Genomic DNA, 27,219 nt, shown 5'->3' with positions numbered 1-27,219 from the left:
GCAGGCAACCTTGCAATGAGCAGGGGGGTACAGACCTGAACATCAGCCTTGAAGGACAGGTATGGCCAAAGGTCAAAATTCAGGCAAACGTTTTTTGGTATCTCCAAGTGGAAAAAAATATGGAATGGAGAGCAGCTACCCAGGATCCAAACCAACCCCTGAATTTAGCATTTTTACCGGGACAGTGGCAGCAGGGATGGCAGCAAAGCAGTCTGACAACAGGACGGTGCAGGGAGGTGCTGGCTGAGAGAGAAAGGATGAGCACACAGGTCTTCTAAGTGGGTGTTTCTTTGTTTGCTTGTTTGACATCGCTTATCTACATGCGCATTGCCCGACACCTGCTCCCACAGATCCAGCATACCTAGGTATAGTAAACATGCAATAAACCCTTGCTCAAAAATTCATCAGAGGATAAAATGCTCAGTGTTCCCTCCAAGCATGCCATTACGATGACCTTACATTATCTCACTTTGACAGTAAAGAGATCAGGCTTTGAGCGGCTGTGGCTATAGACGAGTACAAAGAGGGCTGTGGTCCTCAGGACCATGCAGCTTCCCCTGTACGTCACCAAATAGGAGAGCCTAAAGTGATCTCCCTCCAGCACCATTCAGCTGGAGCAGGGACCAGCAGGGGTTGCCCCTCCCTGCACCAGCTCATGAAAGCCATGCTACTTTGACTTACAGCCTTCAAAGCTCCCTATCTTGTAAACACCTGTAAGTCAGTTGCTCCTGAACAGACAAAGCAAAGTGGCAGCTTCAGATTCAAATGCAAACACTGCTGGAGAGTATCTGAAATAAACACGGTGTTCAGAAGTTGAAGAAGGTCCTCTTTTAGTCAAAAACCTTGGGCTTCCTTACAAACGAAGCATGTAAGAGGTGGCTGTAGCACAAAGCACAGATAAAACACCTGCTTTCTGCAAAGCTATCTGGCAGATCTGCATGTCCCATCAGACTAATTTTGGTGCTAGAGGAAGAGAAAGGGGAGGGAGGCATGCATTGCCTGCTGCTCTCAATGGACTCCCCCACCCCCACCCCGCACAGAGAGGTTGCTATATTAACCACTTCACTGTTTTGTGCCAATCTTGTTATCTGTTCTTGTTAAAACCTTTATTATTCATGGATGCAAAAATCCCATCATTAAAACAGCATAAATATTCATACTGTGTGCATTTCATTTAGCCACTTGGCAAAACTTCTCTGGAGTACAAGAGTTTTGAGGAAATCTGGCTAATGAGACCAGAGCACAGGAAGTGTGCATGGATTTTCCTTTCTTTTTACCTGCAAATAAATGCAGAATAACTAATTAAATAAACAACAACAAAAGGGGCACGTATTCACTAGCAAGTATGATATGCACACTTGTTTTGGCTTCTGTGTCAAGGGGAACACAAGGCCTTTTGTAATGCAAGTATGTGCAAGAACCAGGATATTGTAAAACTAATGTACAAAGCCTGATAAGCATCACTGCATGGGTTCATCCGGCTTTGCCTCACATTTAATGCCTAACCATTAACATAATCCACGCTCTTGTTCAACCCATTATAAGGCAGAGCAGCCATCCTTCTCTTTGCAGTCATCCTAAATTGAAATGTAGCTGTATCCTGCCTCCTTAAAGTCAGGGGGCAGGATCTGTGCTGCACTTCTGATTTAGCTTCAGGATATTTTGGATGGCACAGATAAACCAGTAACAACAAAAAGTTACTCCCAAAACCAAGTTTAAAAATGACTATTGAAATACTCGCTACACAGAGTGCTCAGAAATCAGGGGAGACCTCTCACAAGGGTTCTTCAAAATCCTGAGCTGCTGGCTCCACATGCAGCAGCTCCAGATACAGCCTTAAGGAGTCTTGCCAAGTGCAAGACTTCAAGTTTTCCCTGTTTTAGAATGGCAGGGGTGAGGTGTATGTTTTTAAATGCTAGTGGGTTTTCAAAACTGATCAATGTTGGCCTGATTGAATGGTAAATCTATCCCTGACTTCCACGAGCATAGCACTTGACCAGAGAACCACTTTTAAAGAACATAATCCGGCACCTTGCAAGTTTTCTATGTAATGTTTTTATGAATTTCAACAAATAATGAAGACTTTTACTCATGGACAGTTTACACCAGTAGCCATTTCCTTGGCTCCAAGTCTGCTGCTTAGCCGCCTGTGACTGAATGAGCTCTCTCTTTCTTCCCCACCCCTTCTCCATCCCCATTGTAGCACACAGAAGCACTGGGATACACGCAGTGCTATGTAACGCACAGCATGCCAAGTTCCCACTGAAGCATTCACACCCAGCCAAAGGCCAGATTCTTCTGACCCTCCCCAGGCAAGGACAGTTACTGCAGGACCACAGCTTGCCATTTGCAGTATGTAGCACCGCATTTATTCCCAATACCCAAGTATAAAAGGATCAGAACTTCAGCATCACCTCAGGAAAGCCTCTTAAACTTCTTGGACTAGGTGGTCAGTGGTTATTTGAACCTTTAGTTGAGATACTGCAAGTTACAGTACATGAGAACAAAAGGCACACTTGGTTCTCTGCAGTAGAAGGAACAGAAGGATGCTTATACCTACAGTATCCTATCGATTCACTTGACCTTTCCTTTTACAAATACCATCCAGACAAAAACTTCAGTTTTGCCAACAGCAGTTTTGTCTGTGGATAAAGAAATGCGTTTAAATGTTAAAATCAGTACTGGAAAATATATGTTGCTAAGTGGGCAAGTGTGTCCCACAAAATAGCACTTAGCTATATCACACTTTGAACATAAGAACTGAAAGACGGCTGTGTGTAACAACGCACTTAAGATTGTATATACAGAAAGAGGTACCTTCCTTCCTGTCTTTACTTCAGGGATACACTACAAGGTGGATAAGCATATAGAAATTACTCTATATTCTTGATCTTGAATGCAGTGTATGCTTTCATAAGTTCTAGGTAAAACAGAAAATTCTCCTTCTTTCCCTCCAAGTAGACATCTAGCTTGTTCTCCTGCAATTTTTTTTATTTATATTCCTCCTTATGTAACCAAATGACATGAGAACTTGCTTGAAGAACATCATAGGAAAAATGAATGTTTCAAGATGTGCTGGTGGCTGCGGGAGTTATCTTGTGGTTTGAATTCTTCCAAACTAAACATGATTGACAGTATCAGTAAGCTACAGATTTATCTGGAGGGACAGAACCAACTAAAAACCTGCTTAGCTCTTCAACATTTTTGCAGTGTCACTTGAACATTTTGAATTTTCTTTAAAGGATATTTTTGCATCTAACAAATACTTCATTTTAAAAGCTTCAATGTGGTCTAGGAGAAAATTTTAACAAAAATTTTAAATGGGTGATACTTCAGCTTGCTTTGATTTGTAGCAGCAAATCGAAATGGTGCTGAAAGCAAACAAACATAAATAGCTGACTTGTACAAGAGCTGTCTGTACAGTGCCTTTACAGTGAAGACTAAGTCTTGATCTGGGCTCTCAGGCATACACCTGTAATACAGCGTTAAATCATGTTTTAAACTAAACTTCCCAGTAAGGGCAAATGCTAACAAAAATAAGAGTTATAAAGAAAGAGGCACTTTTCAATCCTGTGCTGTTAAAGCCTGTAAAAAATTTAACCATCCCAGTTGGTTACCACATCGCTAACCTACATAAATCAAAGCTTTGTTTTGAATGAATAAAACCACTTTGGCACACAACCATATCATAGTGGTATGATGCATGCCTGAATATTCCTAAGAATGCCCTCAGAGGTACTCTGTGAGCAGAATTATTCTGCAGAAGGAAAGATGAGGGAGCACAAAGGCCCATTGTGCACAATAATGCAGAAAAATGAAATCAAATACCATTCTCAGCAAAAGCAGAGTGTCTTCTGAGCAAAGGCTATTAAGTGTGTCAGACTGCAGGATATTTTCTGGACATGGCTATTATGTTAAGACATACTGAACATGTGTCACTTATAACCCTGCCCTGGTTGTAATATCACAGCTACAGAGGAAAAAAGTCTGGTGCATCAATTCTTTGTATCAAATATTCACACACACTTCTCCTCTCACAAAGCTGTCACTTCTCATTTGTAAAGAAGGTTAGAGTAAGTTATAATTAGTACTTGCTGCCCTGTCAACTAATTAAATGTAATAAAAAGCTTTCAGTGAGTTTAATGGTAACATGGTGTAATTACAGCTGAGTTTTGAATGCACAGAGCATGTATTATAGGTTTCAGTGTGTGCCCCCCACCTTCTATGACCTAAATTCTCAGGTTAAACCTATCATATGATTAGTGAGCAGGCCCTGCCAAAGACAACCATTTCAGACCTAAATACAAGCCAACACCAATCCAGTCCTGTGCATCTTTAGAGGCACTACATCAGCCTCTGGGGGCAGGGGTGGAAGGAAGGAGGAGGAGAAACAGCCAGCCAGTTGCTTGCTTCCCCGTTCTTCCTCTTCCCTTAGGGAGGCACCCTTGCTCAAGTTCTCCCATCTACATGGCTCCCACTGCTCTCAGCCCTTTTCCTTCCTTTTGTAAAGAAAAACATGGCTGAGATTTCAAAGCCATTTCCAACCCCATCTCTTTGTCAGCTTGAGGGGCATCCTGGGTAGAGGGGTACCATGTGCAGCTGCCCTGTTTGCACATCTCTGGGGCTGGCTCCGTTCCTCAAGAAGCGGGAGTTACGCCATACAACCACCTGTTACCCAGGGGAGTAAGGAGGACTGCTTGAGAGGCCCAGAGCAGGGCAGAAGAGATGATGGAAACCATGTAATGCTCCAGCAGTTTGTTGACATAGTTCTTTACTCTCCTGTGTATTTGGAAGAGCTATGAACACATTAAAAAAAAAAAAAGTGAAGAGCCGAGCAGCCACACTTTAGATCAGCCAGGATAGTGGTAGTTACAGCTCTAGATAGTCAGTCGTTGTGCCTACTGCATTCTTCACACTTTCCCACTCCTCACTGCTTTCCATTGCCCACAAATATGTCAGGTAGGTACAAATAGTTCCCCACATAAAGACGTAATTCATTGAACAAAAATGTAGCCTAAGAGAACCAATTAAAATGATGAAAATCTTTAATTTTATTTAAGTATAATTGTACGGACACGTGTATATACAAATACAGATCTTATAGGGCAGGGATTTTGGGTGGGTTTTGTTGTGTTTTTTTTTTAACATTTTCTTTTAAGTTCATATAATGTAAGCATTTCAAAAACAGCACTCAATGAATAAGTGCAAAGAAACTGCAAAGCAGGGCAGTACAAGCACAGGACCACACTGAGCTGGACTTTCATACCCAGATGCATACACAATGAGTGTCTTCAATGGGGTGTCAAGAGTAAGCATGGAAAGCGGATTTCGCAGACTCATGGGTAACCTCCAACATGCCAGCATCTATTAAACTGTACAGACAATGGCAGCAAGCCTATTGTAGGGAGATTTGTCTCACATCCGAGAAGCTCGAGGGCGAATGCATGGGAAAAACGCAGTGATGCCAGACCAGAAACAGATCTGCCCATTCACAGCTCCAAATTAAAATAGGAGGAGGGTGGGAGAGGAGGAAGGGCAGGAAGAGGGAAGAGAAGTGCGGATGGTTGTACATTAAAACTGGTGATTACAAAATCCAAGTGTAATGAAAGGAGGGGAAGAGTTAACACTCTAAGCCTCTGAAAGTGACTGAACAATTGCTCTCACAAGGCAATGGATGAAGTTCAGTTTTGAGGGTTAGGGCTGGGAATCAACAGGTACAAATACAACCATTTTCCTTCCACAATTATATAGGAAAGGAAACAATCTACTCATCTACTCTCAGTACCTCCCAAATGTCTTTCTAGTTTTTTTGGAACCAAGTACATACATATATCGCACATGACACTGGCAAGATCCTTTCTGGAAAAAACTATTAATGGAAACAAAACCAGAAGGAAAACAGGAACAAAAAAAAATAAAGAAAAAAGAAACAAACAAATAAAACAACAGAAGAGCTGTTATATCCCCAAAGCCTTTTTAGAAACAAACATGATACAAAAGAACAAAAACTAACACAGAAACCACAGGGCTCCAACATCAGACCTTTAAACACTGAGGACAAAACATTGATCATCAAAAGTCATGTTGTTCCAGGTCTTGACATTGTGAAGTCTTGCAATAGATGAACGATTTTCAAAGATGAGTCCTGTATGCTGCAGTGTCATGGCCACTTGTCTCTCAGTTCTCAGCCATGATCACACTTGATGCTTCAAAGCTCTGTCTTGTAATCAACGCATGATTTTAATATCCTGAAAGTCTATTGTTCTCACTTACAAAAGACATAAGAATCAAATTAATACTTTATTATCAAACACTATATACAACAGAGGTTGCTAATAATACAGAATTTAAAGAACATAGCTTTACTTGTCTTTCCTTCGCCATCCAAGTAAGTACAGTACAAAACAATATTCTAAACTAACACGAAATGTTACCTTGTCTATTAAAGGATACACAGTATCCACTAAACTGACTGATCCCTATTTTCCCTGCTTCACATTGCAGTGCACTTGGCATCCAGGAATGCAGGTCATGGGGGTAAGCAAGCCACCCACCTAGGCTGAGGGAGAATCGGTCCCTCAGATTCGCGCTGGGGCAGATAAAGGGGAAAGGAGAAGACATCTCCTGCATTTGCACCAACACCTGCATTTAAAGCGTCCAGAGATTTGCAACGCAACATGAAGCCCATCAGCACTTACGTACTTGGTATGACTGGGATTGCCTGATGCCACCGAGTATCAAACTGGAGAGTGTCTGGTACGCTCCCAGCCATGCCATGCCAGGCAGCACAGGGACCTGCCTCGCAGCTGCGTCACTCGTGTTGTTCCTCGTCTACTCTGTGATAAAACGAAGGGGTGAATTTCACCAGGAGTAACACTAGTGAAAAATCCTTTGCCATGGATAAATGTACGTCTTGAACTCCGACATCATTCAGAGACAAAGGATAAAAAATGAAGTCACCATTTCTACATTAAATTGGCGCTACTGGTATGACTGCCTGCAATTGCTATGAATCATTTTAATATGGTTACCTATCATGCAATATTATCTGTACTCTGGTTAATAGTCCATTTGATAAGGTGCGTTTTGATTAAGCTCACCTCATCCAAAGCTTTTTAATTCCTACCACCAGGAAGTATTAGTGTGTCTACCAAGCACATCCACATTAAAGAGAGCAAAGTACCAGATAGCCTGTAATGAGATGACGACTTCCCTCACTGTTTAGACTGCGTATCTTTATTGTGTGCACTTCACGCCAGAGGAAATTTCCTACATTCCTTCTGTAAGCACAGGCCCTGCATTAATGACTGTGTTGTAGGATATCAGGCAAGCCCAGATCACAGTTTAGCATGCATAAACCTCCCCCTACATCTTAAATTTATTTCCCCCTTTCCTCCTTTTTTTGAATGGCGGGCTGCTTCAACTTCTGGAAAGCTTTTCTTCAGGAAAAACAATCAATCCCACGAAGTCCCATCCATTAATGGTATCACTCAGACTTCCTCTTCACGATTCATATAGAAAACCCTTGTTTTGCTTGAATACGCTCCAGGTTTTGTTTCGCATTTAACATAATTATCACAGTTTTTGTTAGAAAAGCTCTGTTTCAGTCTTGGTCTGATATTTCCCTGATTATGCTTAGCAGTCCAAATTTCATGGCAGCCTAGCCAAAAAATACCCCAAGGTGTGCACTTCCTGGCAAATGACTTTTTAAAGTTCTACTTAGCCAAGGCTCAGATTCCTTAAACAGGGTCACTCCTAATCCCATCAAACAAGACAGTCCCATTTCCTAATTGCATCAAGGGTTACCACTTCTCTCACATGTTTAAATAGGACAAGCATATATACTCACTCTCAGCATAAAGTATATCTAAATAATGTATTTTCTATTCTAGTGGATTTTTAAAAAAATATTTTGTTAAGTCTTTGGGAGCCCATCTAGTTTATCTCCGGCTGATAAACACGTTTCCTCTACTCTTCAAACTGTGCTGGAAGGGGAAAAGATTAAAAATCAACACTTGAATTCATATTTCACACTTCTTTTCTTTCCCGCCACCAAACAATGCTACTAGGCTGTCCTGGTTTCTTCTACATGTGGTTTATTCCCATGGTTGAGGAACTTGCAGGAGAGACAAATCAAGAGCACACTGGAGATCCTGTGTCCCAAACATGTTTCCTCTGGCCACTGATGTCCTCTCTTAGCATGTATTGACACCCAGAGCAGCATCCAAGGCTATCCGCTACTAAGTCAGCGCTGGGGAAGGTCACTTTATTCTCAAAAGTGCCTCTGCATTTCAAGAAAAAAATTGTAGCACCACGGTGATTTGTTTTAAAATAAAATAATCCGGTGTGCATTATCCCCTTAAAACGAAATAACAGAGGCACTCACACCCCCAGTGAAGTTTCCTAAATCTGACCTTGCCTGCTGTGTGCTAACATTCCTAAATACTAACTTCCTCCTCTCACCAAAGACAGCACGTCTACTCATGAGCACAAATTTTGCTGTCAAACATGTTTCAAGACAGTCCTATAAGAAACATCGTCTTTCCCTTTCAGGAGCCTGTTCATTTAGAAACTCCTGAAGGAAATGGTGTTATATTTTATCTACTCTTAATATTTCCCCTCCAGTCCTGACATGGTGACACGATGCCTTGCATGATCATCTTACAGTGCTGAACGAGAAGGCATAAATATTGTATCAGAGAGAAAAACTCTCCCAGGCTTTCACTCACTTTCCTTATCCTTCACTGACTGCATCTGCCACTGTTCTTCCTTGTCCACATACAGATGACACAGTGAGCTAACAGAGGTGACTTCTTAAAGGAGAATGCAGAGGAAAATAAGAATCACTAGTGTCACTATTATAGTTTGGCATTTTCATTTGGAGTCCTTTTATTTATATGGAGGGGTTAAGAAAGTCACAGGGTAGGTAGGGATGGGTGCTGAAGCTAGTTATCCCCTTCAAAGTTTTGCTGAGTTCAGGCTAAAAGGGAGAAGAAAAGGGAAAAGGGAAAAATAACAATTTGACATCTGCAAAAACAATAAAGTCCCTTTCCTGGGATGAGCAGTTAGGTGGATCTTTGATGTTCCAAGACCCTGATATTTTCTGCGACAGGTTGCCGGAGCATACTGTGCTATAATATCAAAAGCATTGCCAGGAGGAACAATAGAGTTGCCAAAAGCCGGCTGGGTATCCTTGGTGTCTGTGCCGCGTTCTCACCACGGGATGGCTCGGCTGACTCATGTACGGTATCATCTGTTCAAACAGAAAGCATACATTCCAATGAGATTTTGCATCCTTAATAAACTCTCACTGAGCCGACAACTGTAAGTAGATTTCAGTGCCTTTATGAAATAGGGCAATGAACCTTGTGCTGTCATTGACTTTCACAAGCGTGTAATACCTCATTATGTAACCAACTTGGGGCCAAGTCCTGCATTTCTTACTGGCAAAACTCCCACTGAAGACCAGAGGAGCAGAAAGTAAGTCTGATTTCAGCAGATTGAGGAATGAAAGATTCCTCTTCTAATAAAACACTGTAGCTCTAGCTTTGGATGGCTCATTAGATAGCAATGTCAATAGGGAGGCAGCTAAATAAAAACACCTGATTTTCAAAAGGGCTTGAAGAAGAGTTGCACGTGCTCAGAATTAATTTCACAGTTAATCCCCTTACTGAGTTACAGATTTTGGCTTCTGGATTTGAAATGACAGCCTGTAAGCCCAAGCATATATTCCACTTCCACGCAAAAATTCCCACTGAAGTATACCACATCTGGAGATGCGCAGGGGATATAAGACCAACCTCCCTTTCTTGAAAAAGAATTTTAAAGGCTAACACATGACAATCTCCAATTTTATAGAATATACACTCCATCTGGAAAACCTCACAGGTAACAGGCTACCTTTTATGGTACACAAAATACAGATTTACATATACGGCTGCTAAAACTAATGAAAAAAAGAACCGGCTGAGATGGGAAAATATGCTTATGCATTAGTGGCAGGAGAGAACACAGTAGCAAATAATAAATTTATGATACCAAAAAAAGCCCTGTTTAGTTTTTATAAACTAAGATCAGCCTTAAAGCCACAGCTTGCAACATACAAAAAGGTAGGTAAAGTCAAATTCAACTTCAGTGTTCTTATAGGTGTGGTATTTTTCTCTGGAAAGCCCTCCATATCCCCATCTATCTAATTTGGATATTTTAGAAGTAATCTGTCTGAGGCTTGACATAAAAAGTGAGCTCTGGGTTTGAATTTTCTTAGTACTAAATGAATGAAATAAGATAAACCTTTTTAGGAAGTGTGAAGTGGCCTCAAAGTGTATTCCTAAGTTATTTTAGAGTGCCTAAGTTTCCAGGAAAATTAATAGTATCTCACTACTTGGTGTAATAAGCTCCCCCATTTTATGAGAAATGTCGACATATCTATGATGTATCTGTCTCGTAGCTCCCATCTCAACAAATTGCACTGCCAGGATTAAACTGGGTGAGAGCTGTGCAATTCCAATTAAAGGCACTAAGGGAAACAGGAGTCAGGACACTGGGATCACCACGCCTCTCCAGCGTGGAGCCTTTCACGTTACTTGGCTTTAGCTGGAAACAAGCTCCCTTCCCTTCATACCCTTGACACCCAGCACACATGCAGGTAGAGCACTTAGCATAATTTAGGTTAATAGGCTCTTCAGGCCCAGTTTGGTTACACAGCAAGAGGCACAGTAAACTGGATTAGCAATTTTTCACATTTTTGTCTAGCACTAAATGATGCTACAATCGCTTCAGGCTTATCAAGAGGTGATGCCCAAGGCAAGAGTATGAAAAGCAAGCACTGATCAGCCATAAATAAGTTCACATTAATAAGAAAGGGATACCATCAGATCAAAGTCCTACTGATGTCAGTGGGAAAGATGGGTCGGAATGACTTTGGTTACAGCTCCTTACCATGTATGTCAGGGAGACCCTCCCAGGCACTCTGGCCCTGAACAAGGCCTTAATATTTTTCCTCAAGAATTATTCCGAAGGAATCTGAAAATTTCAGTGAATGCTGGCTACTGAAAAGTTCCAGTTCCAGTGGCTGTCAGTACCAAAAGCTGTTTCATATTCCGCTTCCAGGGCAGGGGGGTTGGAACTAGATGATCTTTAAGGTCTCTTCCAACCTGAACCATTCTGATTCTATGGTTCTGAGTTAGTTACACTCTTGTACTTTGGTGACACTGCAATGAGAATAAAGTACTTCGCAAGAGCAGCTTCACAATCAAATCATACTCTAAGAAGTTACAGGGAAAAAATATTCCTGTTCTAACTGTCACCACTACGTCCTTCATATATTTAGTCAGCTCTTCCCGATTTGGAAATGTTTACTCACTGCTGATGAACTAAAACTACAGAGGAGAATGATGTGCACTACCTTCTACCTCTTGCATCATCAATAGAATTGCAAATAAGTCTGAATTTGCAACACTGAATGTCAACAGTTTTGTCCTAATTACATCCGTGAGTCAGCACTAAAACACAATAGGGCAGAACTAGAGTAGAGCAGTAATAAATCCTCATTCTCTTTGACTATCAGATACTGCCATGACTGGAACGCTGGCTACTGCTAAAAACCCTCAACAAAAAAGCCCTAAACTAAAAAGATTACTTCTCTTAGATGAAAAATATGGAGATCTTCTATGATGTCATTTTTATAAAGCCATCCTTCACAAGAATTAATTTTCATGTAACATTAAGGGGTTCCTTTCAAGAAACCATCTGGGTTTTCTGTCAATGCAGTCCCAAGGTTTCTGCACTCATATAGTTAGAGCACGATTCATCTGTGGTTCTCAAAATCACTTTACAAATATGATTTTCCTTGGAGGTGCAGAGTTATAACACTGCACAATCTTTAATGCTAGGGGAAAAGGATTTCTTTTATTTTAAACACCGAAGGCAAGTGATGAAGAGGACAAAATTCCTGAGTAAAATCTGTAAGGTCATTGCTAAAGACTGGGAACACCAGCAGTAATTAGAAAAAACTACTTTGACAGCCATGAATTTTCCAGATCACATAGCTTTATATCATATGCTTCAGGTATAAGTTTTCCAGATATGCACAGCTGCCATTTTTGTTTAGGGACTTTTAATTTTTATTATTAAGGAGGAAGAGAAGGGGAGGACAGGAATAGGGTCAATTTCTTTCACCACTTCTGAAACAAGTGGGATCTCTCTAGACCAGTTTCCTACAAATTCCTGAACAAAACCAGTGAAATTATAAGGGTTCAAAAGTCACACAAATGCTGATTTTTGAAAGAAATGTGAGAGCAAGTAATCTGCTGAACATGATCCTCCTGCCTCCCAATTCTTCTGTCTACTGTGGAAGAAGACAGTGGCAGGCTAGGGGAGAGCAAAGAAGCAGAAGATGCACGTCAGAGGCAGGTAAATTAGTACACCACACAGATCACATGCAGTAAGATCCACCCAGGCAGCGGCAAGTCTAACAGACTAATAACAGAAAAGCATGACAGCAGTCGGCAGATCGGGGAATGACTATCTAATGGTGACTGGTCCAAATAATAATGCAAATATACACTGATGTCAGGAGTGGGAACTTTTCAGTACCAAACCTTCTCGTTAAAGCTATTATTTCCTCCTGATAACACAAACAGCGTTTCTTCTTAGACTGCAGGATGTTCTTTGTACGATTTTGGTTCCCTGGTTTGCCTGCTGCTTTCTAATGATATGCTTTTGTGATGGTGCTAGTTAGGTATAGCCATTCAATGGGAAGTGAACAGCACTGCTGGAAAAGAATGCTCAGCAAGTTCACTAAAATGAGGCATTTATTGCTTAGATGATCTCTTTTGCAAACCAGTAACAGGAGAAACACACATTAATTAGCATAAAGAAGTGCATTGAGTTCCTAGATTCATAGGCTACCTAGAGGTAGCAAAAGATCATCCTAATGTCTTCTCTGGAAGAATGCTGTTAATAAAGGTACAAATGTAGCTAATGAAAATGCACTCTCCTTGCATTTAGATTTGCTTAGAGAACATTTTTGATTCTCAAAACCAGAATTTTTAGGAGAGTTCTGAAAGTCCTCTTAAAGAAAAATAATAAAATCTGTTGTGTATCCGTAGGTAAATCATTCAAACTGGATAACATGTGAAAGCCTTATTTATAATTATGTATAAATAATTACTTTTATTTAAATGAACTGCAAATAACAAAGAGCAAAAAAAATGGTATGTTGCTTCATATCAAAGGGCAAGTCTTTGTCAAATAGCATAAGAGTAACAAAAAAAAAAAAGAAAAAAAAGATCTTGGTAATCTGGTCCTTAGGGTATGTACTAAATGGTATGTGTGTAATTCTCTTCTGGTATAATTTGGTTATTTAACTGTATATTTTAATTATTGATGCTTGAATACAACCACGTGTGAGCAGTGTGTAGGTACTATACATTGTGTAGGTAATACTGCTATTGCAAATACTTTTCCTAGATATCCACTTAATTTTAATGTCATGAGCCATCCCACTGAAGCTGGCGGGATTACTCACACCCCTAGAAGTAAACATGCTTCTATCTGTCATAAACCTGAGCCATACGAACAATACGCGTGCACTTTCTACACAGAGACACATCCGCTTGACTGATGGTGAAGGTTAACATAACTTTGCCCTGGGCAGATGAGGGGCTTTATCATAGCAAGCATTATTCTTATTCTTAAGGCAGTGTTTTGCAAAAAAAGACAGAAAACCCCACCAAAACTTAAATCTGCTTCAATAAAAAGAGGAGAGGAATTTATACATATCAGAGTGTGTGCACATATGTAAAAATGATACATTGCCTAACGAAATACAAATGTATATAATTTTAAAGGACTAATTTCTTTCTTAAACACTGGCAGTTGCATGCCTGTGTCATGCACCAGCATTAAACAAGAAGTGGTTCTGCTTTTCTGAAAGTCTTCTGAAACCACATAATAAATGAAGTGTGCCCATTGACTTTATTTCTAAAACTTTGGGCCCATTTAGTAAATAGAGTGTTTTGCCAACATGCTGGGTGTTTGGCTTGGATGGGCCAGTGACTTCAGAATACTGGTGAAAATTTTACACTGGCACACAGCATATTTTATTAAACCACATCACCCAAAAAGCAAATAAAGCAACATTTTTCCTCCCCTGCATTAAATAAGGATATAGGAAATATACCATAAGTGATATTAGCACTGCTAGAAATGTGCAAAAGCAGAGCAGTTGTACCATGCAAAGCATGCAGAGAGAAGAGGAAAAAAAGTACTGAAGCACCAGAGGGACACACGCATTTGTTAAAAGAGATTCTCTAAGCATACTAACCTGCTGGTTCTAATGAATTTTCTACTTTGTCGTTAACATCGAAAACACGATCATGAACACCTATAGTTTTCATACAGCTGTCTATAATAAAAATAGAGATAACAGCCAAATATGTTAGTGAGACACCCTTGAACTCCCCACTTTCCTTTTTTTCTCTTTTTTTTCTCTCTATTTACTATATAATTAAGCATATTTATATTTAAAATCTGTGGCACTTGTCCAAATGCCAGTATAGTCTTCCATTTGTACAACAGTTTAAGAAACAACAAGTTAGCAACTGCCATGTAATTAAAGCTTTATGAAAAATGACAAGAAAATACGATGAAAATCATAACACAAATGTTGCTGTACAGAACAGATACACAAGATTTAACAGTAAAAAAAACCCAAAAGATTTACCGCTGTTTACTAGACCACACAGTAAAGCATGCGCTACAAAGCCACCCTTGAAAGCTTAATCTGAAGAACTTACTTGCTGGCCGCACAAAGACCTTAAGCTTTAGACAGGATCTCCTTCCGTTATCTGGGATCGCAGAAGCTGTACATGGGGAAGAAGGAAAAGACAAGTGGAAGAGTAAGAGAGTGAAAATGCAAATCATCTTTTGTGCTAAAATAAAATATCCTTTATCTTCCCTTCGTCTGAAGGGCTGGACACATTTCAGCTTCTGCTTCTAAGGACTTCAAGTGTACAAAGTAGCTTGATCATGCAAAAGCAGGGAAAGAACTGCAGATTTTATTCTAAACCCTTTTTTGATTATTTTACATGGAAGAAGCGAAGCACATGGTATTTTCAATGTTTCATTATCTCCTTTCACCTTTCCACACCGTTTTCTCAAGAGGTTGCTTCATATGGTTTCTGCTGTAATGCAGGTGTCTACTCTGAAAAATTACACTTCAGAGTAATTAAGATCATTTAGAGAAAAGCCAGTCTTGAAATGCTAGGCCATAGGCCTCAGCAACCCCAAAACAGATGAAGAAACAAAATGACACTGAAGGTGACAATGCTAAAAATAGGGCTATGTATATACTCCCACAAAAGCAGAAATGCACAGCATTAAATTTTACAGCAAAGTCAGCCTCCATATGCTCCAGCACATCCACCTTTGCTGAGAAAATACTTATCTTGCATCAGTCAAAACATGATTCCCCATGTTACACGACTAAAAAAACCAAAAACCGCTTACTCCTCCTTTCTGCCCTCCCTCATCATTTCCCATTCAAAGTATTTCATTTTAAGAGTACTTACTGTATTAGGAGAAAAAAAAAGTAAGTGGAAACAACATGTCTAGCACTAATGCAAAAGATCATGCACATAAGCCTAGTGTCAGCACCTACTTATTTCCCAGGAACAAGTGCTGCTGTGAAAACTTCCTTTCTAGAAGTGCTCTTGCCTCAAAATACACGATCATAGGGAAATACACCTGCCTCTCACCACAGACCAGACTTCCTAGTGTATTGTCGGCCAATCTGAACACACTGGTATCTTTCATAAATGTCTGCAATTTTGAAATTGCACACCGGCCTGCAGTTCAACATGCATTCTGGCAACTAAGCAACTTGACTTGGGCATGCAGATTTTCACTTGTGAAAGACCATTCACACACACATTTATTTTTGCCCTTGCAAAAACCCTCAAAAGCTAGAGCTGAAAAATATTGACCGAAGCACTGCAAAGTAATTTTTATTTCATTGCATCGTCTCCCCCATCATTCAAAAAGCTACATACCAGGGCAGAACAAGTTGCCTTTTGCAGAAAATAGCAACTATTGGAAGCTGTCTTGATTTTAAAAGGATGATTGGGCTGGGAAGATGTTAGTTTGTTCTGTTTATCAACTGTTTCATCCAGTTTTATTACTTCTGTCCCCGTTTGTGACAAATAACTAAAATGATTTATACACAAACATATGAATGCACACTCTTTGTCTTCATGCTAAGCTCACATTTGAAAGGCTCCTCAACTAACATGAAATAAATTCCCTTAGTCTTTGATGATGTGTTTCCAAGCAGGCATCATCTTTTTCCTGGAAGAACTTACCAAGAGGAACTAGCAAATTCAGTACAAACACAAAAAAGGAGCAAAGTAAAGAGTCCAATACAGCTAATGCTGTGGTTCTGCACCTGTTGGGAAGTCCTTGAAAAATTGTTTCCCTCTTTTAATCAAAAGACAAAAGTGTGTAGAAATGATGCTCTCCCCTTCTCAATGACAAGCACTTAAGAAGTGTTAACAGCTGGCTTTGCCATAGGCTCTTACTAAATCAAAGTCAGAAAAACTCCCTCTACTGACATTTCCAGTAACTGGTGTGTTATTTAGGGCACAATATTTGCACTCTGTGGTTATATTCAGGAAATTGTGTCCTTTCTGTGGCCCTCATTGAATATATGCAACTGGCTAAATGCTTTGCTCAGACTAAACAGACACTTGTGGATTTCTCAAAAGATAAGAATTCCATAGTCATTACCACATTACCAGCATAAAGGTGAAAATAGTATTTCCAACGTTAGCCAAAATAGAGTCCCTACAGTAATTTTAGAACTAACGGATTTTTCCTGCTCAGAAATCATTTCAGAAGTGGATCATGACATACATTTATTTATAGGCAATTTTTAGCTTTGATGCTTACATGCTGTTGCTTACGTCCAAAAATAAGCACATTTTGCTCACTGATGTTTATTACAATACTCTGTTAGTCAGTGACTAACTACGATACCACTGACTAGCTAGGATAGCTAGGAGCTAATAATATTCTGTCTGGAAAAAACAGAAAATTAATCCTTTGTGCATATGAAGTGTACAGAGCTACGCAATATTTGCACACATTTAAGAGCAAACAACAGCTAGTGACTGGCCATGTTCTTTGGAGAAAAATATTAAAACCCATTCCCTGCTTAAGTCTTTTTTTTCCAGCAGTGTGGTGTTTGCAACTATAGACTATATCATGAACTGCAATCCTACTGCAGCCATAGCAGTTGCATTTAAATCATCATCACACAAACTGATGCAGTTTCAGCGATAAGTATGAAAAAGTGCCTTTTTCCTTTCCAGGCAAATTATGTACTGTCAATGTTTGCAGTAAACCCAGAAAGCTTCCTCTTCAATTAGTGTTTTACTGCTTCAGAAGAAATAATAATGAATAAAAAAACAATAATCAAGTGACATACTGTTCCAGTCTCCCATCTGCCTCAACAACCAAGACTAAGGTGATGAAGGGATACAACGAAAGAGGTTGCTCTTTGGCCTTCCTGAGAAATTAAGAACTATGTAGCAAGTTGGATGACTGCAATAATTTTTTTTTTTCCCTTTCTTTCTTCTTCTCCCTCCTTCTCCCTTCCCTTTTTCATCTTAAAAGAAAAACCACTGACCAGTTGCAGTTTTTTGCCTTAAGACCTGTATCACCCACAGGGAAGAGTCAGGTTGGCTCACATCATCTGTCTTCCTCTCACACACATTGAAGAAAGTTTGGCAGTTTGTTCTCTTCTCTGTCTTCTTTATTCTGCAATATTTTCACTAGTATCCTATGAAAACTCTACCTGTTGAATTAAGATGTCCAGGATATGATGGCAACAACTGGGATTTCTTTTTTCCCCTCTTTCAGCAACAAGCTCCAGATATTTTTTCTCTGAATATTAGGCACACCACACTTGCTCTCTACTACAGATTACTTCTACTCATTAAATCTGGGGGTTTTTTTTGTAAGTTAATGCTTCAAAGCTGAACTCAAGTTGAAGTCCTTTTTTTCCTTCATTAAAGTAGCTTTAATGGCAAACTCTTGCTGAAGAGGACAAAACTCCAAGTCAGGGTGACATGGTTGACAGCACTTAACTAACAGCTGCAAAGAAACACTAAATGACCAAGGCAACATAGTAAAAGAATAAATGGCACATATTAACATTTACTAAGAATAAATGCTAAATATGCTTTTTCTGCCGCAGAAGTAATTCTGCAGCTAGGACCTACAAGCTGAGGCTTACATGAAAAAATTCTGTGATCAGGTTGAATCAAAAATCTCCTATCAAACTGACTGCAACTGGAGAAATACAAGTCTTAGCTTCAGGACCTAGGGCTAGGAAAGAGCAAAGTGTTAGCAGAAGGAAGTTCAGTGGTTTTACAGGTGTGTTACTTTCCAGGAAAGGTGGGTTTCCAAAGCAGCAGAGTCTGGCAAACTCCCCAACATTCTCTTGCACGCTTGCAAGAGAGCAAATCTGGTGAACTCTGGAAAGGAGAAAGAGAACTGCTCTTCGTCAGTTGGGATCTGTTAAAGTTGCTTCCCAGGCAAACTATTGCTGTTGTTGCTACATTCCACTGAAATTAGCTATAATACAGGAAAAAATGTCCTTTCTAGGTGGTACAAAGAGAAATTTCATTCTCTGTTCTGCACAAAACCAGGTGAGCCCCTAAGGCTTTGGTATAAGGCTTTTCTATTCGCCCATTTTAAAGGTGATATTAGCTATAAAATAGAGGCCAGTTCTGAGAGCAGGAAGCCTCTGATGCTAATGGAACCTGTCCCAAGCAACACTTTCCATTTCAAAAGCTGAAATTCCCAAGGAAAAAAAAAAGGCAATTGAAAGCTTGCTGAACAACAAAAAGAAACCTTTGAAAAAAAGACCCCTTATATGAAGTAAAAGAGGTTATATCCTCTGTTTGCCATGAATGATATTAGAATAGAAAAGGTCTGACTGGTTTAGTTTGTGTCAGGAAGAATTACAATGAAAAACAGAAGAGGAACTCTGCAGTGGTGCTAGTTCCTATGTTTCATTACAATTCCTATGATACTTCACTCTTCCCCCTGCCCTACCTCACCTTTACCAGCAACTTCATAACAATCTCCTGGGTCTCTCTTTTTAACAACATATTTTGTTTGGTTGGTTACACAAAGACTTGGGGTTAGAAGCGCACACTAAAATCCCTCTGAAATCACAAGACATATGAAAACACCTCCATGTTTATAAAAATAACTGGTTTGGTCTCTTAATTTTTTTTTAATAGGAAAATTCCACAATTCAGAAGAAATTCAAGTCATGATCTCTGTATTCTTGAGACGAAAATTCCATCTCCATTAGTTGAACTAGAAAAAAAAATAAAATGCAATGAAGCACTGCACATAGGACTAGATCCAAGCTGGATCCAAAAATGGCCCATAAAGACAAATTAGATGAGAAAATTTCTCTTCTCTGAACATTTCTGGTTACCATTTTTATACCCTGTAAGGAAAGGAAAGAGAGTAAAAAAAAAATCATTCTCTCCTCCTCCTCCTATGAGCCAAACCATAAATATTTCAGTATTTGCTAGCTATATTTAAATATTGAAAAAAAATAATAATCCAGCTCCCTTCATCCCGCTCCTAAGCAGTCCTCTGCTAGAAAACACATGGTACATTATTAATATATTAGATATAAATAACAGGTTAGGTCCTTCCTCAGCCTGATAAGGCTTAGCAGAGTTCTTCAATGACTGCAGGAAGCCACGGATAGAGAATGAAAAGTAACATACACAGCAAACGATGCAAGTTTTTCTTCCCCAACCAGTTGAATTTACTATGTTAAATCCCAAAGACTACTTAAAGGAGTCATCAAAATATGGGCCGATCAACCTACAAAGTAAGCTAATTAAAAAGTATATGTACAAAAAATAAAAGGTATTAAAATTTCAAAAGTAACTTGGTTATCAGGACCTGCTAGCCATGTGACAAAAGCCGTAATTAAGTATTTCCTTTCCTGAGACAGGCAGCAGTTTGGCTGGCAACTGAGGCTCAGTTTCTAACCTAAGAGCAAGTTATTGGGATGCCACATATAAAAATGGTCTCCACCATCCTATTTATTGTTATTCACATGTAATCAGTGGTTTTCTCTGCTTGCCTCCTCACTCATTCTTAGCTTTCTAATCACAGCATTGTTTCCTAAAACGCAAGTTCCGATATAGAAAAAAAAAATCACAAATGCAATTCAAATCGTCATTTAGCGCTACAAATATATTTCATATTCAAGGCAAAATCCACTGTGAGCCCTATTAGACAGCAAAACCAGAACCGTTCACTGTACAAATAGCACTCCGTTTATCTAAGTCACTCAGACGGCACCTTTGTTTCAGAGCAGGGGGACAACGGTAAAGAAGCATCCTTTCCTTATGCAGAAACCCACCACCCACCACCATGTCTCCTCATGGTCCTGGTATAACATACTGCAGATACTCTGCAGATGATAATTCTCTTACTATTTTGTATTTCAAGTTTCTATTACCAGTTCACTTGGAGTATTCTCTGAAGGATTATAAAGTAGTGTTCACGAAACACTGTGGAGACAAGTCTGTTCTCACTATTTTTTTGAAAACTGCGATGAATGTTTTCTTCTGCTCTCTTCTAAGATGTCCAGCAAACAGGGTCTGAGAAATCACACCAAGATCTCACTTCAGTTCATTGCAGATATACTACTACCTGCACCCTTTGTGTGTTACACAAATTCTGGCACTGGCAAGTGCACCCCAACCATAAGCACTGAACAGAAGTATTGGTTCAGACTGGGAAGCCAATAGAGAATTAATTCTCCCAGGCACACTAAATCGAGATGGCACATGCATAGAGCTGGAATAAACACCTAACACTTATTGCCCAGTCAAATGGGTTGCATGTGTAACTTCTGTAATCACTTGGAGAAACACCACAAAGAGAGAACCTGCAGCAACCCCATACGCAGGGCGCAACGTGTTGCAAATCAGAAACTCATGTTTACACAGTCCTTCCACTCTCTTGGTCCTGTAAGTTAAAGACAATCTTTTCAGGAGAAAATATTTATAGCTGAGATTTGCCTTTAGCCCTTTCAGGAACAATACCACTCCCATTAGTCAAATCCAATATCCAGGTAACGTTATACAACCTGCAAAACATAATTCCACCAACCTGAACTGTTTTAGCATCCAATATCCTGTGTCAGCTACAGAGCTTTAGAAAGTTTTATTTTTAAGAACAGTCATCTGCTTCTTTCTTTGTAAAGAAATGAGTATGTGTGAGAGCATTAAAAATGCAGTTTTCCATTATGTTTGCCACAGGCAATATTTCTCAATTTGTGCAAGTCAAAAGAAAAAATAGCCTATTAGTTGTTGGAAGAGCTGAGCCTTTCCCCTGTAGGTTTTCATGTGATTTACCATACAACACAAATGTATGCAAATTAGCAAGGTAAATGCAGAATTAGTTATTAATATTCTTCTCACAGTTTAGATTGAAAAAAGTTACAAATTAGCATAAAGAGTACAACTGAAAAAGTCAGGTAGAATTTAATGAATTAATAAAACACTCCTTACATGAAGTAAGACCCCTATCTAAGGACAGCAAAGGGGTCTTCAAAATTATTAATCAAAAAAGAAGCCACCTGAAAGGATCTACCTTTCATTTTTTCCTTTTAAGTGTTAAAACAAAAAATTAAAAGTAGATAAATACTGGTCCTATGGAAATCCCAGCTTTCACCAATACTTGAGTTTAGTTTAAAACAGAGTCTTTGCATGTCTGCTCTCTCATTCCAACATATCAGCAAAAGTTTTGTCTTGGTAGCATAAACACAACTCCATTTTGAGCGAATTAAAATATCGAATGACTTACTCATTTTTCATACCTAATAATTAGGCACGCTTACCTCAGTAAAAAAAAAAAAAAACCTAAAAAAAAAGTGCCTAGACTTATTTGTACCTTTGCTATTGCCGAGTCTACCATCTCGCTGTATTTAGTCATCACCGCGATGACATCACCAAAAGAAATTACTCACCAAGTTAAAGTCTCAGAAATCTCAAGCCAACAGAAAGAGAGAGAATCTCGTCTGGAAAACCACCTCATCTAGGACTGCCGACACCACTTGAAAATTAAGAAAAATATATCTAACAAGTAAAATAAATAAATAAACAATCAAAGAAACAGATGCAAGGTCACAGCTAATACTGCCTGTGCCTCAATACAGGCAAAGTACTATGGGTACTAGTATTTCCAAATGACGTTTTAAACTCCACAGTATTAAAAGGCTCTTAATGCAAATGCATATTTTGCTTTACTCTGGCATGTTCAACTATATCTGTATGAAGTGAAGGTAAAAACAATCATATCGTATTTCTGTACTCATCTCTGTGTGTGTGTACATACGTGCCTACACATGTACACAGACTTACATTCTGTACTTCATGCAAAATAGGTGTCACAAACTGCACAGCAACGGAGAAAAAGACTTGATAAAAGCTGTGTGCACAAGCAGCTGATTGTGAAATACCGCTTTTATTTCCTAATGTCTTATATCTAGTTTTCATTAGCTTTGCACTGTGCAAAAACACTAGATTACTATGGCCTATCTCACAAGTGACTCTATTTCACAGATCCCCTAAAAATAGCCTAGTAAATGGAAATGACTTGCCAGACAAATGCTATTTTAGTGAGAGCTCTTGGAAGAAAGTAATACACAGTTACTGTTTCTGCATTAGCAGTTAATGCTGAATTAACCGTCCCATTGCAAATGCTCAGCCAGGAAGAATATAATTTTTCTTGCAGTTTCTAATCCACTCCAGTTTATACATCTGGTTGAAGTCTGCATGGATTGAAAGTAGGTTTCATACCAAAGTCATATAAAACAAAAACAAATTGTTTATGATAATAGATGTAAAACATGGACTTCGAGTTTAATTAAGCCATTTGTCCACTATTTCCTCTTAGCACGGTTTATCTGCTCTGGAGGATGATTTAATGACAAGACCTCTCTGTTGTTGGCCTGGCTGGTGTACTGGAGTCAGACTTTTTTAGTGCAGAACACCAAAGCATCCCAAAGCCCAGTCCTTCACGGCGCTGGGCACCTCCAGAGGTGAGCAGCTGCTGAGGGCTCACACGAGGCAGACAGCATCGCTTTTGGATCCAGTCCAAAGGTTTATTACAGTCATACTGTTATCATCTGTCCTCCCAAGTTGCCAAGTCCAGTTGAGTTCAGGAAAACACAAAATCACCTCGGTGCAGGGCAGCCTGTACCCTTCACACCTTCAGGAGAAAACAAAGCAGACATTTCAGCTGCAGAAAAAAAACAACCCTGTCTGAGCTGCTCCTATGAACCAAGCCCTCAACCAAGACGAGAACCAAGTTCAGCTGTTCTTTGCAAAGACCTTTTTTTTTTTTTCCATAAAAGAAAGAACAGTTACGTTTGTTTATGAACCAGTGCAAAGCTGTCATCTAACTGCAGCCTGAGCTTCCCAGAGAATCAGTCTTGCCTCTATGGTGTTTCTTCTCATTAAAGAACAGACAAAGCTTAGCTGCAAATACATGAAAGGCATATGCTACTTTGAATGGACTTCTTGTTGTATGTAAACTCATGTGAAATATAAGGAGGTATAGATGAGTAGATCATATAGTTGCTCACACATGAAATATCTGCAGGCTTTCTCTCATATATGCAGGTTTCTCTTTCATAAATGCAAACTGTATTACATACCATAAAATAAGGGCTAACATTTCTGCACTAGCACAATACAAATGACTGATGTCATACTTTTCTATTGCAAAAAACCAACACTTATTAACTAGAATGAAATAAAAACCTCAGATCTCATTACTGTTTTCAGTGGCATTAACAAAACCAAATACAGTTATTGTACAACATTAAGACTGTATTAGAGTAAATTGCTAATAAAACAAGTTAATACTATCAAATAGAGCACTTAAAGAAAAATATATCCTCCTCATACTTTTCATAAGCACTTTTGTACTTTGATTTTCCCTTGGTATCACTAGAAATAAAATGTTTTTCTTCAAGCAGGCTATCCATTTTGCTAATTTCCATCTCTAAGAACTAGACATAAGTAAATCCTTTGAAGAGACATTATAGTCTTGTTAGTAATGACCTTCTCTTTTTGATCTTTAAAGCAACATGTTCACCCACATGGAATTTGTGGGTATTGTATCATGTTACTAAACCTCATATATTTTAATGGACTTCATATTATCCATGTCTAGCTTTACCACTGCTGACACTATAATTAAAGCATAGAGAAGCATTCCATTCTCCTCCATCTTCATGGGCTTGCCACTACTTTTAAAATATTTAGAAACATTTCTAGCTTCCTATGCTATGCTTGAAAATTCTGTCAGTTTATAAAAATACAGAAGTAATTATAAATGTTGTATTGTGCTAGGAGTGTGACATGTACATAGACACAAAAAGTTGCTTCTGCTGACTCACCCAAGCAAAGCAACAAAATATCTTGTTTATGTCTTGTGGAGGAGGGAGAAGATGTAAAGGCAGGAAAAGATCTTCAAGAAGCTGCCTTAGGACAGGGGAAATTTAGAAAACAAGCACAGACTGAGGGTTATATTTTGTTGTTATTTAAAATGAAGGCAAACAGTAAAAATAATGTGAGTTTGAATGTGTTTGAGTGCACATGCACACCCAAAGTTTGCAAACACACTGCTTAGAGAGAATACCATTGCTCCAAAGATTTCTGAAGGGCTTTTTCTCTTGGCACAGTTCTAATAGCACCTTGGCACAGCCTTCACAAAAAACGCCTGTATGCGCTTACACAGATAAATCCAAATTTGTGCAGGATGGAAACCAGATATGAAATTGAAAAGCTAAAGTTTGTAAAACACACGACAATCCACTGTAACTCAAGTTCTGATTCTGACAAGTAAAGATTCTCAGGGCAGAGACCTTCTGTTTTGTTACACCTACTACGGCAGTGTCCCAGGCCATGACCGAGTAGAAAACGAACACAGTAACAGATGCCAGAACTATAATAATGACAGTACATCTTTATCAGGTGAATTCCCAGTTTGCTCAAGTCCTGCAGAGGGACTATTGAACCTTCAATCACTCCACCATACCAGTCAGAATTTTTTCTTCAGTTCTTAAGAAGGGTTTCCTTAACCCTTCAATTTGTCAGCTTTACTATGAAAAATTATGGATTACATCAGGCTGAAGTTTTCTCTTTAACCAAAATTTGTCCAGTGTATCAGGTGATAGAAGTTTTATTTAAACTTCTAGATCTCTGCTTTTTTCTTTCACTTGACTAGTTTGTGTTCAGTGCCACAGGTTGCACTCGTGCTTTGAAATCTGTATTTCAAAAAAGCCAACCTGTATGTGAGAATAGCCTCAGCCTCATCAAGAACTTCTGCCTTGTCAGGAATTTGACATGTCTCACCTATGCCAGAAAAGGACTGTAGACTGTCGTAACTATGACTGTGGGAAAGTCTAAAACACCCACGGGATAGCTAACCTTTCATTTTACTCTGCCACAAATTATTTCCTTCTGCGCGTTTTTTTTTTTAGGTTAATGTATACCACAGGATGTTTAGCCCTATTTCCAGTGATCATTCCCAGATGAACTCAAAATTAGATATATATGTGTATGCTTTTCCATAAGTGGGACTCAAAAGCCCTGGTTGTTTGGAAACCATTTCTTAAAAGCAATGAATACTGCATCAGACTGTTGAAACTCACAGGTACCTCTCGAGCTTTTTTCTTCCTGAATGCTGTAACAATTGTTCCCTCAGAACTGAAGCATTTCTCCACCTCTCTTCCAGAGAAGTCCCTGTTTCACACTAACAGTCTTTCCAAGCAGATTTGGAAATTCTCATCTCTCTTTTCCACCCGCTATTTTCTGATCGAAGCCAGCACCTCCCCACTGCAAGCTTGCTCCTCTATTTTTTACACATTAATCAGTTAAGGAACTCGCGTAACCAAGCTGTGAGCAGCTTCTAGTGGTGCTTCCCATGTGTATCTAAGATCAGACATATGGAAAACAATACGGGATAACACAAAACCACTTACTTGAAACGTCCTTGCTGACGCATATTTCACTTCAAAAGAGATGGACAAAAACTCTGCCAAATTAATTTCTCTCAACCACAAAGTATCCTTCACGGCTCGATTTAAGCGCCTCTAACCTAATGTGATGTCTCCGCTCCCCAGCGGGTGGAGATCTGAAGCCTGGTCATACTGAAGCAACCCTGACAGTGAAGTGCACACTCCCTGTCCCACATTCTGTAACCATGAAGGGCTACTTACATTTGTATCTCAGGTCCTGGCTAGTCCATATCAACAAACATCTGCAGTGGAATATAGTTCTGGCAGCTGTGCAGAGCTGCATGACAGTGTGCATCAGATGCTTCTTTCCTCTCATGTCTGAAAGATCGTTCAGTGTACTGAGTTTCTCCGAAGAAGCCCGGGTACACCCTCATTTACCTTTGTTAGGAAAAGAGTCACTTGAAATGCATGTGTTTTCTCCTTGAGTTACTGCAGCAAAACATGCAGCACTCAAAAAAACTCCCAACCAACCGGCCAACAAAACCCAGTCTGAGACTAAATCTCTCACTTTGGGGTGGGGGGAAGCATCAGATCTGCAAATAGGTGTGTACTGTTTGATCTGGAGCCTTAAACAAGCAGGGCAGTGGACGCTTTCACACACATCTATGAATTATACAATACAGTACTGTCTGGCTGGAAGGCCAAAAAAAACCCCCCAAGCATGCCTACACGGATGCTGCAGTGCCAGCTAAGGCAGGCTATGCGTGCCTGCTGCTCGCCCATCCCGCTCCCACAGCTGCCCCAGGCACCAACCGTCCTGGAACACGGAGACACATGGGGTCCAGCACGCCCCAGCAGGACTTCCAGCCATGACCACGGTAAATTGGGGCCTGTCTTTTGGCCTCTTTTGGAGACTGACCAACGACACAGAAGGATTCTCTCAGTCTGTGTTCCTAGTTAATTTTTTAGGTCTTAGTAAACTTCCAGTTCACCTTTCAGGGGTCACTGAATAATCTGTTCTTTAGCCAAGTAAGAGTGCTTGTGGTACACTCCTGCATTTTTCTGTTCTCCCCTTGTGAAATACCCTGCAGAGACAAGAATATTTTTTTCTTGGATCAAGCTGGATTTTTTTTTTGTTTGTT

General features: G+C 39.6%; 1 protein-coding gene across 2 annotated transcripts in view; it reads right to left on the bottom strand.

The window, feature by feature from the left end:
- Window positions 1–4,973: 4,973 nt before the first annotated feature.
- The window catches only part of EFNA5 (ephrin A5), a 209,895-nt gene continuing 187,649 nt past the window's right edge, over window positions 4,974–27,219 (bottom strand). Inside the window, exons 3-5 of one of the 2 annotated variants that reach the window (XM_054185124.1) lie at window positions 14,799–14,864; window positions 14,327–14,407; window positions 4,974–9,253 (exon numbers count right to left, since the gene is read on the bottom strand). In XM_054185124.1, coding sequence (XP_054041099.1) covers window positions 9,132–9,253; window positions 14,327–14,407; window positions 14,799–14,864 — 269 coding nt within the window. In that variant the 3' untranslated portion in view covers window positions 4,974–9,131. The remainder of the gene's footprint in view (window positions 9,254–14,326; window positions 14,408–14,798; window positions 14,865–27,219) is intronic. The other variant, XM_054185125.1, reaches the window with a different exon arrangement.

Source organism: Rissa tridactyla, chromosome Z (genome assembly GCF_028500815.1).
Source record: "Rissa tridactyla isolate bRisTri1 chromosome Z, bRisTri1.patW.cur.20221130, whole genome shotgun sequence".
Classification (NCBI taxonomy): Eukaryota; Metazoa; Chordata; class Aves; order Charadriiformes; family Laridae; genus Rissa; species Rissa tridactyla.
Note: the sequence above shows the minus strand (reverse complement) of the source record. Positions and strands in the feature narration are given on the sequence as shown.